A 14306-nucleotide genomic window follows, 5' to 3' on the forward strand; every position below is an offset into this window, starting at 1 on the left:
GGCGAGATCAAAGCATGCGCCGTTCACGTTGCCCTCACATGACGCAAAAATGTGTTTCTATGACTAAGACATTTGAGTAATTGGTGCAGAATCAACCAGATTACGTATAGCTGGAGTATCCGACTCACAAGCTATGAGTTTACAGTGTACTACTGTACTTGTGTTTCAAGCAGTAGAATGTGCATCAACGGGTGAGTGAAGATATTTGCGACAGAGGATACTCGTTTACGGCCATTTTATACTCTTATTTCGTGTCTCTTTAAGGTATATTTAGCGTGTTTTCACAATATTTAAGTGTTTTAATAATAATAATAAGTTGAAATACTTAAATCGGAGTAACCTGGTAGGTTAGTTCTCCTAAAGAAAGCGATCATACTAACTGTCATAAAAAAAAAAAGCTTAGCCGTTTGTATCAATGCCACAATAAACAACAAATTTGTATCTATTTAAGTAAATACTGGTAAAAAAAACAAAACAAAACAAAAAACATTCACTTCGAGTGCACTTGTTTCCTTGAGTTGCTTCCAGACGAACGTCATTCACACAGTTCAGTATCAAAAATAGTACGGCAGGTTTGGTGGTTGTTCAACCATATGTATTGAAATGTGAGCGGTCTGGGCACCGGCGCCGTGGCTTAGTTGGTTAAAGCGCCTGTCTAGTAAACAGGAGATCCTGGGTTCGAATCCCAGCGGTGCCTTTTTTATTTTTATTTTTATTTTTTTTCGTAATAACACACACGTAAATAATTCATATGAAACTCCGTGCATAAAAATGAATCCGACTAAATTTAGCATTACATCAGGAAAAGTAGTAGAGAATGTAACAAGGAAGTACGGTGGCTGCTATGGACTAGAATGTATTTTATGAACTTAATCTCTATTGTAAAACGTCCAAATCAATACATTCTCAGTATATTTGTTTTGAAAGTGCAAACAGTATTTGCTACTATATGTTTTCTTTACAAAATGTGCGTGCTGTGCAAAGGCCACAATTGGCTCTTTTTTTTTATGTATGTTTTAGCTATATATTTTTACAAAGCATAAATTTAGCCATATAAACCAGTAAAGTAGTTTAGGAATCACTGTTCTACTGAGTTACATTCTAGTTTTACTTTTTTTAAATTATTATTAGGTAATTTGGTTCTCATCTCTTCCAGTGGATTAAATAAAATCAATTTAGTTTTGCTAACCCATTCAGATAGAATTAAAATTTGTATTTGAAGTTTGCCCACTGAAAATGTTTCTAAAAAAGAGAATACAGTTTACACAATTTGAATTTAAGAAATAAAAACAGTTTATTATATAAAGAAGAAAAACAATTGCTCATTTCCTTTAATAAAACCCTTACTTCAGGTCCCAAAGGTTAACCAGCAAAAAAATTGTACCTCAAAATTAAAAAGTTGGTCCTCAAATGAAGTCACTGATTAGTAAAACTGCTCTTCAAAGAAAAGGAAAAAAAACATTTGGAGCCTTGCCTTAGTCGCAGAGTTTTGCTATTCATCATGACAGGGCTCAGCCCCTATTATAGCTAACGTACACTGACTGTACTTTCTTCTTTAGAAAATTACTTGGGCTGTGGAGTCATACGGCGTTTCATAAAAAATAAAAAAATAAATAAAAAGTGTAAATAGCTGGATGGATAGATTCCGCAGTAAAACACAAATCAGTGAATTTGTGAATGTGCAAATATGTGGCGCTTTCACAGTGAAACAGCAACTTAAATGGTTGACTTTTGCACAGTACTGTAATGTGTTTCAATACAAGGGCGAGTTGTTTGTGAAATCAACATTCTCTTCGGGGTTGAAGCACCCCTCAATTCCAGATGCTACAATCGTCCCTGAATCATACTGGAGTCGAGTAGTAGTTGCACGCAATTCCCGTTTTGACCTGCAGAGGGAGCCAAGAAAAAAAAAAAAGCACCGTGTGGATGTAAGAGTGTGCGTGTCTGTGCTGGCTGCTGCCCAGAGGAAGAGGAGGAAAAACATGATCTCCAGGAAAGGTGCGTGATCTCCCGCAAAGCCCCCCCCCCAACCCCAAACCACACCGCTTCCTTGCTTTTGCGCCTGTGTTTGCGCCGAATCGAACCGGAAGTGGCGCCGGAGATTCATGCCTCGTTCTGACGTGTGTTCTCTCTTCTCCCCTCTCATCCTCTGCTTCCTTGCACCCTTTTCCCCTCGCATCGGGACGTTGCTCATGCCATGCTCGGTGTCAACTCACTAGTGTTGGCCATGCAGTCCAGGAAGAGGAGGCCGAAGGGGAAGAAGGAGAAGCCGGGTCCTCATCGGAGGTAAGCCGGGCAGTGGGGGTTGATATGAGGGGTGTGAGGAGCGTTTTGTCTGCCGTCGTTCGGTGCCGTTCTATGCACGACGCCCGCCGGTCTACACCGTGTGCATGTTTGGATGCTGCAGATAAGTTGCAACTGGGTTGACACACTACTGATGTGCATTTTATGCAGAATATTGCAAGATGAATGCATTTTGTTGAAATGTCAACATTGATCTTGGTGCTGGGTGTGTGCGATTCTGGTGTGGAGAATCTTATCAGTGTCTGCAGTGGCTGTGTAAAGTGCATGCGAATTGGAGTGTGTGTGTGTAGTGAGTGGGGGCTCTCCATGGAGGGTTGGGATTGACGTGACGTCACTCACTGGCACCAACAGGAAGTTGTCTGTTTTGGTCACACTCTCGTCTTTGCTGTCAATGTAACTGGAATCGACCCACACACGACTTTAAATGAAAACGTAGCACGTAGATGAGATAACTGAGGAAATATCCCTTAATGAAAAAGCAAAAACTAAGGAAAAATTAACACCTCGCCCAACGTGGGGCTCGAACCCACGACCCTGAGGTTAAGAAGCTTGCCGCTAGCCGGGCTGGCTACTTGAAGTAGAAACAATGACAGCAAAAAAAACAAACAAAAAATAAATAAAATAAAAACGGCATTTAAAATAATCAACGTTGACTTGTCAAGTCCTAACAGGATTGGACTCGTACAAGAATCAGCCTTTTTGGTTTACACCGGTCCCAGTATCAGGCTGTCGACAAAGCTTTAAAGGGGAAGTCAAGTACAAAATAAAGAATATGAATAATAATAATATTGCATTTATGGAGTATGAATTAAGTAACAAAATACACCTGCTTTTTTTCATCGCAGGGGTGGCCATTTTGCCAATTACTGTTGACTGAAAATGACATCACAGTTGCTTAGAGATCAGGTAATGGCCAATCACAGCTCACCTGTTTCCTAGGTTTGGCCATGTGGCGTTTGCAAGATAGAATTTTTGAGGAATTTTGATAGGCTGTGGCAGCGTTTTGGTGTTAGCGCAATAAAAGTTACTTGAGTTCTAAAATCTGTTATGACTCAGTTGGCAATTACAGCTCAAATTGGCAATGTCGGACATGTAGTGTGCTATGACGGCAGTGAATGGGCACTAAATGGCAGATGTCTCCCGATGGTGTTGCTACGTTTGGTCTACAGTTGGCCTGTTGCAACTTAATCCCTTCTGTCTTCACTGCTTTAAGACTGTTCCCTAAAATAACGTCCCACCATGCCTTTTGCTGTGTGTGTGTGTTGTGTGCATTACCATGGAAACATGTTCTCTACCAGGCCAAAATAAGGCAGTGAGCCTCAGTCAGTCACTGTGATTGTACTCGTTCGTCGGGACAAGGGGAGTCATTGCGCCGCTCCTTTTTTCTTTTCATCAACAGCGCTTCCGTTGACCCGTTGTTGGTTCAGTGGTGGTAAGTTGACCTTTACAAAAACATTTAAAACAGTGCTGGTGTGCTCTTTTTGATGGGATTTCCATGGTAGCTCTTTGTAAGCCTCCAACTAGTTGGGCAATATAGCGTTATAGAACCCGTCCCTGACTTGTAGCAATGTTTCACTTTAAAACCAAGGGAGAAAAAGATGAAGAAACTTAAACAAAATAAACACTCTATTATTAAATGTGTACACTAAACCTATTCTTGAAATCAACCAATATGTTTTGATTTAAAAAGTAAATAAGTCTTAGAGATATTTAGAAGCATCGTGGAGAAGAGAAGCTCAGCAATTGGTTGGATACATTTGACGAGGTTGATGATCGGTTGGGCTAATTGTGGTATAAAGTCCGGTCAGTGATTGGTCGAATCCTGGCAGCACAAAGATTGGTTGAATTTAAACTGAGCGATTAGTTGGAGAAATCTTTGTAGGTGGCACTATTGTGATTGGTTGGACACATTTTAGTTGGAAGGTCGCACAGTGATTGGCCAATAGTCGTAGGAAGTAGCTCAGTGATTGGATGGAAGAATTTTGTAGCAAGCACCTAGCTGGCAAGTTGGCCTATTCCTTGTTTGAGGAATTTATGTTCTTTTTAAAATTGGTTTTCTATGGCATTTACATTTAAGTATCCAACTAGTCGAGGCTGATATTGATTGCGCCCACAATAAGGAAAATAAATTCCACAGTCACAAAAAAAAATGGTGCTTTGTCATACTGCTGCAACAAGCAACTGCAGAAGAAGCTCGAAGCTTAACACGTTTATTTATTTATTTATTTATTTATTTTAATGTTTTGAGTAAAGTCTTATACGGCCTTATTGTTTATCGACTGGGCCGCCATGCATATAAACATCCCTTCCTCTCCGCCGACCAATAATGATGAATGCCGGCGCGGGTACAACACAGTCGATACTCATTCCCCTCACTTTGAACTGCTCCGTCTCTGCTGCTTCCTTGTTTGCAGCCTACTTAGGTTTTACTTGTGTGTGTGCGCGCGCGTGTTTTAGTCTGTCAGTTTCATTTTAGTGAGGCTGCTGCCATTGTGATCATTAAACAACAGTCTATGCTTTCAATGTCATGCTGTGTAAGAACTACAATTATAGCTGTTAAAAAAATTCTCATTACACTATTGGGGGCAAAACTATTCATGGCAAGTAGTGAAGAACTGCTAACATTCACGCTTAGTTGTGTGAGTGTACATGTACATGCGGTGAAGACTCTCCATAACTTCCTCCTAGCAACCAAGGCTAAACTTAGCTCACCCCTGACTAGCTAGTCTCTCAGTAGAGATGTTTCACTTCAATCAACATACAGTTATTTCCTTTACACCAATGTATATTTTCCTACGAGGCAGTGTTTTGGTGCCATCTTGTGACATTTTAAGGCATTTCAGACAGAGTGCAAAAATAGGAATAAAATCAAGGGGGTAAAAAAAAATAAAAAAAAATCTTTTTTTGTTGTTGTTACTGGTTATGTATGTGTCACTCATTCTAGCCGTTAGGGGGCAGCAGTGTACTGTAGACTCTTTAGGTAGAACTCACACTGCAAAGATAAAACAACACCTGTCTCCATTTTCAATAACACTTCATAAATATCACGTGCATGCTCCATAATTTCCACACTGTAGACGTAATCCCCTATTTCTTTTTGGTATAATTAGTAAATGCTTCGGATAATGGATGGATAGTACACAATTGTTGAGTGGTGTGTAAGCAAACTCCCGTGTCGTGGCATCCATCTTGTGAGAGGTAGCGAGGTAATAAGCCCTTACTCAGCAGGTGAAGTGCTATGACTCTCCTCCACCCGCTTCCCCTTGTCTCCGGTAGCATGCTGCTGCTATCTGAAAGCAGAGTGATGACCCACATTTGTAAACAAATGAGGTCATTATGTGTGTATTTATTTGCTGCCATTGCAAACAACAGAATTCGTCGACGCAAAGGGTTGGATGGACGACTAGAGGGCTACGTTTCTATTCCTCCCTCATTTGAGGTGCTCTTGAGCAAGCCTACCGCTACTCTGTGTCATAATGAGTGTCATAACTGGCAGTCACATCATTTGTTTGCGTATGGTTCCCCTTCATTATAATTTATGACTTTCTACACTGGGTAGCAAAACAGGAGAACAAAAAAAATGTGTTATGTCTTTCTTCCTCGTTTTCCATCACCTGGTAAGACACACCTTGGAATGGAGATTCTTTGCTGCACTTTGGGCTCCATGTCAAGGTCATCTTTGTACAGATTGCTGTTGTTTTGTGTCTAAATGTAAAGTTGTGATTCTGCTATTGCGCTATACAGGGGCGGATCAAAATGTACTGGGATAGAGGGCCACAGGCCACCCTGACAAGCTGTATCAACTAGCTTGTCTTTTTTTTTTTAAATAAATTTTGCTTATCCGTATTTACAATAATAGATTAGTTTCATGTGTTACATAAATTGAAGGTCAAGAATGTCTAAGTGGCCCTTGCAAGAAAAAAAAAAAAGGACACCCTTGATCTAGACTATTTAACGCACATAATTACTCCTACACTGTCTGCGTGTGTTGTGTGTACGTGAGTCTTTTTCCACTTGAGGGCAGTGTGTAACAATTAGAGACATTAGAGCTGCTGACACGAGCACGTCAGCGTTAACAGGAGCAAAAGAGCAACGCACATATCGTCTGCGTTTGTCTTGCTTTGATTCGTAGCTGCTTTGTTGTGTCCAAGAAGTAGGTGTGTGTTTCTGTGTGCATCCTCTCTCTCCCCTGCCAGCATCCACCAGGCAGTATGGGGAAGTAGGCCGCTTAAAGATAGCTCGCGGCAGCCTCAATACTGGCTCCTAAAATATATCCGCTCATGAGAGTCATCAGCTAACACCCCCCCCATCCCTCTCCTCCCCTCTCTTTCGTCATCTTTTGGAGTGAAATTTGCACATGGACTTAAGTATTAGGCTCACCCTGTGTGCGTTTTTTACACGTGATTGAATGTTTTGAAGTGTCGTTTCTCCGATTAGGGAATCTCGCTGAGCAACCGTGTCCCTATAACGCTTGCCCCCTCTATGCCCCTGACTTGACTCAGGAAATGCTCACATCGAGCACACGTGAAGGTGATTTTTAAAATGGCATCATACATTGCAAACTGATGGTTTCAGTTCACTTTTATGAAACGATACAGTTGAAGGATGGAAGTTATCTTTATTTGGTATCTAAGTCATGTAAAAAAAAAAAAAAAAAAAAGGCTTTATAGTTCTATGTTCTTTGAGGCCCCACGAGTCAAAACACGATATTCTGATTTAATACTGCGTTTATGGAATATCAATTAAGCTGCAAAGTCCAACTCTTTTATCCATCAGGGGGCGGCCATTTTGCCACTTGCTTTCGACTGAGAATGATGTCACAGTTGGCTCAGTGCTCCGGTTACGACCAATAACGGCTCCGATGGTTTCTGACTTTAGTCACGTGTCATGTGACGTTTGCAGGATGACCTGTGATTGGTCGTTACCTGAGCAACTGTGATGTCATTTTCAGTCGACAGCAAGTGGTAAAATGGCCGACCCTTGAGATGGATAATAACGTGCGGATTTTGCTGGTTAATTTATATTTTACAAATACATTATTAATCAGAATACCGTGTTTAGACTAGTAGGGCCATATAGAATATATTATTGTAAATGAGCAAAATGCAGTCAGTGATCTGTACAGTATCCAGTTTTACTGTTTTCACATTTTGCTCTGTTATAGCCATGTTCCAAAAATAAAGAAATTATTGTTTTGTTCCAAAAATAATATTACTGTTTTCCTTGCAAATTTTACACACAACACCTCGCAATGACAATGCGCTGAAATTCCTAATTGTAATCACTTTTTTTTTCTCCTCAAAATAAATAAATAAAAACAAGTAGCTACAACTCAGTTATACACTGCCAAGAGGTTCTGAGTTGTCATCTCCGCTCAGGCCTTCCTGTGTGGCGTTTGCATGTTGCTCTCTCCCCGGTTTCCTCCCACTTGCCGAAATCATGCATGATAGGGTCACTGAAGACTCAAAATTGTCCATTGATGTGATTGTAAGTGTGAATGCTCATTTGTCCGTGATTGGCCAGTTCAGAGTGTAGTACTCAGCCTGTGACCTCCCCCCAAAGTCAGCCAGGGTTTTGTTCACTGAAGTTATTCCAACATCATCATCATCATCAGTCATGTGATCCCCAAAAAGTGGATATGTGAAAATAAATATGCAGAAGAAACAAGCGTGCATCGCGGCGCAAGTGTTGCTCTGGTGGTAAAGATTCAGTTTGTTCTTTGCAGCCGTTGGCCCACGTGAGTAGAGAATGAGGACAAAAGTTTGGCCCAGAGACATGATGTCGTTCTTTCATGTGGGAAAGTAGACGTCGATGCCTTTTTTTTTTTTTTTTTGCAACATGGATATCATTGCTTTTAAGCAGGCAGTTTTATTATCAAGACTAGATACCTTTGTTAGATTATTTTGCTGGTATTTCATAAGATGAAAAAAAAAAAATCAAGCATGCACTTGTACTGTAATTGGAAAGTGGGTGATAAATGAATTGTTAATTGCCGACCTACTTGCTGTCCATTTACAAACGCTTTGACATTCAAACTAACGATTTGTGTAGCAGAACATGTTTTTGACATGCTCGATTTAAAAAGCTTGTTTGTTAGCGAATGCTTTGAAAATAATATTCCCTAATTGCCTTGAATTGATGTTTATATGGTGACATTTAAAAGGTTGGACACATTCACATGAGTAGAACTGACTTGTGAGCGCCTAGGTGAGTGTAGTGAACATTGACCTAAACAAGAACCTACATTTAATCAGATAATTACTGGTTTTTACTATATGACCATATTGTCATTTTTTTTTTGGGGGGGGGGGGGTACACAGCACATGTTTTTGCTAAATAATAGTACTAAATAAATAAAAATACAATAAAAATCATCCAGAATCAAGTATTATACATGGACATTTATTTTTTTTTAGATATTTAAAAGCTAGCTAAGACCATTTTATTTTCAACTGTAGGTGGTAAAGTTGTCAGGTCACACCCATGGGGGATGTGGGTTTTACAACCACCCACTATTTTAATTAATATATACACCCAATAGCATTGGTGGTATAGTAAACTCTTATTTTTTGTGTATGCCGCGGGATGCTACAGATATCATCAACGGGCCTCTAATGGCCCACGGGCCATGCTTTGTACACCCCGGTCTAACCTTTTATAGGCAGTTGTTCCATTTTAGGAGGGACATTAATTATGTTTTGTCGCTATTGGTGGCAGAGCTCGGTTTCTTCTTACCTTTTTAAAGCAATCCATTTTATATCCGTGCCACATTTCTTTGGTATCTGGCTGTCTCATTACATTATGACACTGCATCAATGCATCTCCTTTTTTTTACTCCCCCACATTCCTACTCTATAGAGCTTCCCACTATGCACTTTGAGTATAGCATTTACCTCAGGATTCCCCATACACACACCTACATAAAAACGCATCGGTGCACCCACAGACTAATATTGAGGTCAGACTGAGGGACCGAGACAGAACCCCACCACCACCACCCCCCCACACGCACACTCAATAACATCATGGCACACCCTCTGGCTACCTCACAGTGAGCTGATCGCTCATGTAGAAGTGCACCCATCTGCCCATAAAATAATGCTCCGAAAAAAAAGAGGCAGCAATGAAGATGAGGTTTAGGGAAAAGGCAGTGATTTTGCCAGATAACGAGGCGAGGGAAGAAGAAGGGGGGGGGGGGGGGGGGGGGGTCAGATCTGTGTCGCGTTGCCCTGAGAAACAGGATGTCGTAATAAGGCAATTGGGAGAGAGGGAGAGCGAGTGAAAGATGGGGGAGGGACTAGGTCGGAGGTGGAGCAAGGGGAGGGGAGAGTGAGTGCGCCAGAAGGGGAAAAAAAATAAAAAATACATTTATTTCCCTGTTGCTGTCACAAGGCGACACCCCTCCACACGCGCACGCAGTGGAATGTTCCGCCGGGCTCTGGGCTCTGTTGTTGTGCAGAGCTGCAGAAGGCCTGGCACAGGCGGTGGGGAAGGACAGCGAGAGGTTCAGGAAAAAAGAAGGCAGGCACATACACGGACGTCTTTTTTTTTTTCTTCCGGAGGGTCCTCCTTAGCAGCTGGTGGACCAGGGGTGCCTCAGGAGGGAGGAGAACGAGGCAAGGTGAAGGAAGGAAAAGGGAGGGAGGGAGGGAGGACGGAAGGTGGTCCTGTCATCATCTTCAGCTCTCGTTTTTGTCCTCCATCCTCTAGAAAGAGGACAGAAGAGGAGGATGAGGCGGAGGGGAGAGAGACAGTAACCCTCTCCTCTCCTTTCACTCAGAAACCTCACCAGCAAGATCCGAACAGCAGGGAGAAAAAAAAAGGCGCCTCCTCTGTTCGCTTCTGGTCCCTCGGCCAGCGAGCGGCTAACAGGCTCCGCTCATGTCAGTGAACTCGGAGAAATCCTCGTCCCCGGAAAGGTAACGTCGTCATCCTCCCCCTTCCTCCTGCTTCTGCGTGTGTCCGCCAGCATGTCCTCCTCATGTTTCCCGTTTGAGCACCTTGCATGCTGCAAGGCCTTCTGGCTTCACGTCCCCGCTTGTCTGCTTGGTTTCTTCCATTGTCTGGGTCAAAAAAGCAAAACAAAACAAAACAACGCATGCTGCTGATGGATCAGAGCATCCTTATACAATGGATGCAGAGCCTGAATTGTCTGGCTCACACACGCGTCCACCAACCATCCATTTTTCTACTTGTCCTGTTCAGGGTCATGGGGTGCTGGAGTCTATCTCAGCTGATTTAGGGCGAGAGGCGACGCACACCCTGATAATTGCAGAACCGTCACATAATGCTAAGCGAGAAACAACTTCTCCTTCAAGTCTCTAGTGAAGCTACTGTACATGTTTGTTTGTGTAAACATTAAAGACTCCCGATTGTCTTTAATACACCCTAAATTGCTTTCATTGAAGACTGTAATCCCAACATGTATTTGTCGACACTGATCTTCAAGGACCCTAATACACAGTACATGATTTTGTAGACAGTCAAGACAATTTGTAGTCTACCTGTCCATGGATAACTGCAAAATGTATTCAAGGTTTACAAAAATGGGTAAGTTAAGGTCATTAAAGATTGTAATGTTTACAAAACACTTAAGACCGTAAGACCGCCTTATAGGTTAATCGAAAGTCTCTAACTGTATTCAGTGTTCACAAAATCACATACAAGTTTAGTTTAAGACTAATAACATTTACAAAAACGCATATGAAGACTGGTCGCACCTCACTTTACTGAAGACTGACATCTTTCTGCTACGGATAGGATACGCAAAAGAGACAAACCTAGAGGACGTTGTAATTGGTGATAGGTTTGTGAAGTGCGGTCTCTCGGCGGCACTGTAGTTTGAACTTAGGTCACTGGCATTCTATTAGTTCACCCCTACATGGCAAAAATTTCTTCACACTGTCCCTTTGTCAATTAAGTCCGCTAAGGCAGTAGTTAGCACTAGCTGCTAGCTAGCTGCAGCAGTTCGGAAAATCATCATGAGCCAGAGAGAAAGGTCTTTGTTCAGAACAATTTGTCACTGTCGTTAATGGAGTTTATTTAGTCTATTTCCAAAAACCTGTATGTTAGCTTGTAGGGGTGTTAAAAAAAAATCGATTCGGCAATATATCGTGATGCTACAGCTCGCAATTCTCGAATCGATTCAATAGGCAGCCGAATCGATTTTTAAACATCCATTTTTGATGGAAAAATATTCAACAAAATGTCTTACTTAGGGTTAGGATTCACACCTTAAGCATGGTAGAATGTTATATTAATGGAGCATTAAGCCTTAATATTATATTTCAATGCTGTTCAAACATGAAACAGATTACAACATGTTTGTTAAATATAGTGGCTCACAGCTATAAGACTGAAGTTTCAGATAAATAAATAATACATTTTCATACAAATCTTACAGTATACATGTACAAGTTTATTGAATAGTATTTTCTAAATTTGAGTAAAAAAAATCACAATAATCGATTTACAAATTTGTATCGGGATTAATCGGTATCGAATCGAATCGTGACCTATGAATCGTGATACGAATTGAATCGTCAGGCACTAGGCAATTCACAGCCCTATTAGCTTCATTAATAACAGTAATGTTTACATAACATGTCTGATAGCTTAATTATCTCTAAACCTAACATGTTTTGTATACACTAAAGACATTTTAGAATCATTAATGAGCGTACATATTTTTATAAGCAATATAGACTATGTCAGTCTTCAGTGAACCAAGTTGATGCATTCACACAGTAGTTATACGATCCATGGAGGTAGCATGGACCCATTGCACAGCAAGACTGTCAACATTAGCGGCGTGGGTTCACTCACACGACCCCCCCTCTGGTCAGACAATGAGGCAGCTCCTCACACAGCGACGTTCTTATCTGTTGAGAATCGCCATGAGGCAAACAATGTGGCATTCTCAGCTGCTCTACTTCATAACAGACAAAGAACGGTAATAACGGAACATCTCACAACACGTGGGCGGGAGTAAATGCAGCGAAAATATCAGATTATTAATACTCTTGTTTTGAATCTGTATCATTCGTTCTTTACATTCTCAGTTATTAAGAGCTAAAATGAAAAAGTAGGTATGTTTGATACCATTTTTTTCAGGCTGAGACAAGAACAAGTGTTACAAGCATTGTCACACAACAATTTAAAATTGTATGACAAGGCACCACTCTATTTACAACCCACATCTATTTAGATACAAGCTGACCGAGGCCTTAAGCGTGCTAGCGTTGAAAGATCTCGATCTGACGGGCACCGCCTCGGGCAGAGGAGCAGACAGGATGACTCAGGTAGCTTCCGATGGCGTGCCAAGTACAATCAGGCGGCCTTTACGCCAGGCCCTTCAAACTGCCACAAGCGCAGTGTGTGCACAAATTTTCACATCTATCATCTTACTGAGATACAGTACTGTATTGATGCAGCAGACTCTCCGATCGGCACTTTTTCATGTTCCTTCTACCTCCATCCACTTCATACTTATCTTGTTTAGGGTTCATGGTCTTGGTCACTGGAGTTTATCTCAGCTGAGTCCACAACGCGGTATACGCGGCGTGTAGTAGGGGCCGCGATATAGCGGGGGAACGCTGCGATCTGATTACCTGACGCTTTGTCAGAGTTTTTGTCAATATGACGCCTTGTGCACGAGGCAAAGGTGAATAAATGATGGATCTTTGCGACAACCTTGACATTCGAATTTGTGACTGGTGGTGACTTTGAATTAGGTGTAGGCCGATAATCAGCCTGGCCAATTATCGGCGCCAATAATGGGCATTTTGACGAATATCGGTATTGGCCTTTTTTTCAAGATCTGACGGCCGATAAAAGGTAATGCTAAAACCAATTTAATGTCGGGGAACTATTTATTTAAAATTTCCAGGTAACTTTATGAGATGCTGCTGACCCTGGGAACCTTCAGAACCTTTTGTTTTTGTTCGACATTAAAACAAAGGAATGTGAAAATTTAAGATTTCAGGGTTTTTAAAATATTGGTAAAAACTGAGCTATGGTATATACCAGTGCATCTTTTCATTTGACTTTTTAAGACGTACTGATAACTAGGGGTGTGCTCAAAAAATCGATACGGCAATATATCGTTGCGGGCCTCATTACAATACACGTATCGATACGCAGGCGTCAGAATCGATATTGCTGGTTAACTTTAAATAGGCTGTTAACGTTTGCCTTTGCAGCTTGCATTGTACCTAACAAATAAAAACCAGCAGCGTCTTTGAAGTTAATTGCCTTCAAATAATGCAAAAATAGCTCACCAGTGATTGGACACTGTGTCTTGCTGAGAAAAATTCAAGCAGAGGAAGAATATCAACATGTATTTACTTATAAACTTAACATGGCATGTGTCTCAATGTACCAATTTTCCTATATTTTGGTTAAAAAACCCCAAAATAAAATGTGTCTTATGTGGGATACATATAGCAATACGTATCGTATCGTGGACCCTGTATCGTGATACGTATCGTATCGTGAGGTTGGCGGCAATACCCAGCCCTACTGATAACCTTGAACATTTTTTTTTTTTTTTTGAAATTTAATATGAAGTACATTGTCTAAGATGGAAAAATAAAAGTAGTTTCAATTGTACTATAAGCATTAATGCTTTAAGACATTACAACAAAGTCAAGATTGGCAGTTGAATTAAAAAAAATTTGATGCCAATATTTTCACCCCTTTTTACTGAAATTTACTAAATATTCATTGGTTTCAAATATTGTTATCGGCCTCCCTTATGACTAATAATCGGCATTGCATTGGCCCTGAAAACCCCCCAAAACAAAACATATCGGTCTATCTCTACTTTGAATATGCAAGAGATTACGGTATTAAGACTGGAACTATCAAATACTTTTACAGTCAATTATTCTACCAATTTTCTTGCTGATTAATTGGGCAATGGGATGCTTGTTTTGTATGTGATACAGAGTTGGGGAATCCAGCTCAAGAAAGTAAAAACCCTACAAGAATTTGGCTTTAGC

General features: G+C 41.0%; 1 protein-coding gene and 1 non-coding gene across 10 annotated transcripts in view; both read left to right on the plus strand.

Annotated features, from left to right (window-relative positions):
- Positions 1 to 6: 6 nt before the first annotated feature.
- The window catches only part of srpk2 (SRSF protein kinase 2), a 47013-nt gene continuing 32713 nt past the window's right edge, over positions 7 to 14306 (plus strand). For 4 of the 9 annotated variants that reach the window (XM_077517391.1, XM_077517392.1, XM_077517394.1 and 1 more), the window contains exon 1: positions 2107 to 2286. In XM_077517391.1, the coding sequence (XP_077373517.1) occupies positions 2198 to 2286 (89 nt within the window). In that variant the 5' untranslated portion in view covers positions 2107 to 2197. Of the gene's footprint in view, positions 192 to 1805; positions 1999 to 2106; positions 2287 to 9669; positions 10224 to 14306 lie in introns of those variants that run through there. The other 5 variants (XM_077517395.1, XM_077517393.1, XM_077517397.1 and 2 more) reach the window with 5 other exon arrangements.
- Positions 624 to 697, plus strand: trnat-agu (transfer RNA threonine (anticodon AGU)). The gene has a single exon. It is a non-coding gene; the product is annotated as a tRNA-Thr (tRNA).

This window comes from Festucalex cinctus, chromosome 3, assembly GCF_051991245.1.
Source record: "Festucalex cinctus isolate MCC-2025b chromosome 3, RoL_Fcin_1.0, whole genome shotgun sequence".
NCBI lineage: Eukaryota > Metazoa > Chordata > Actinopteri > Syngnathiformes > Syngnathidae > Festucalex > Festucalex cinctus.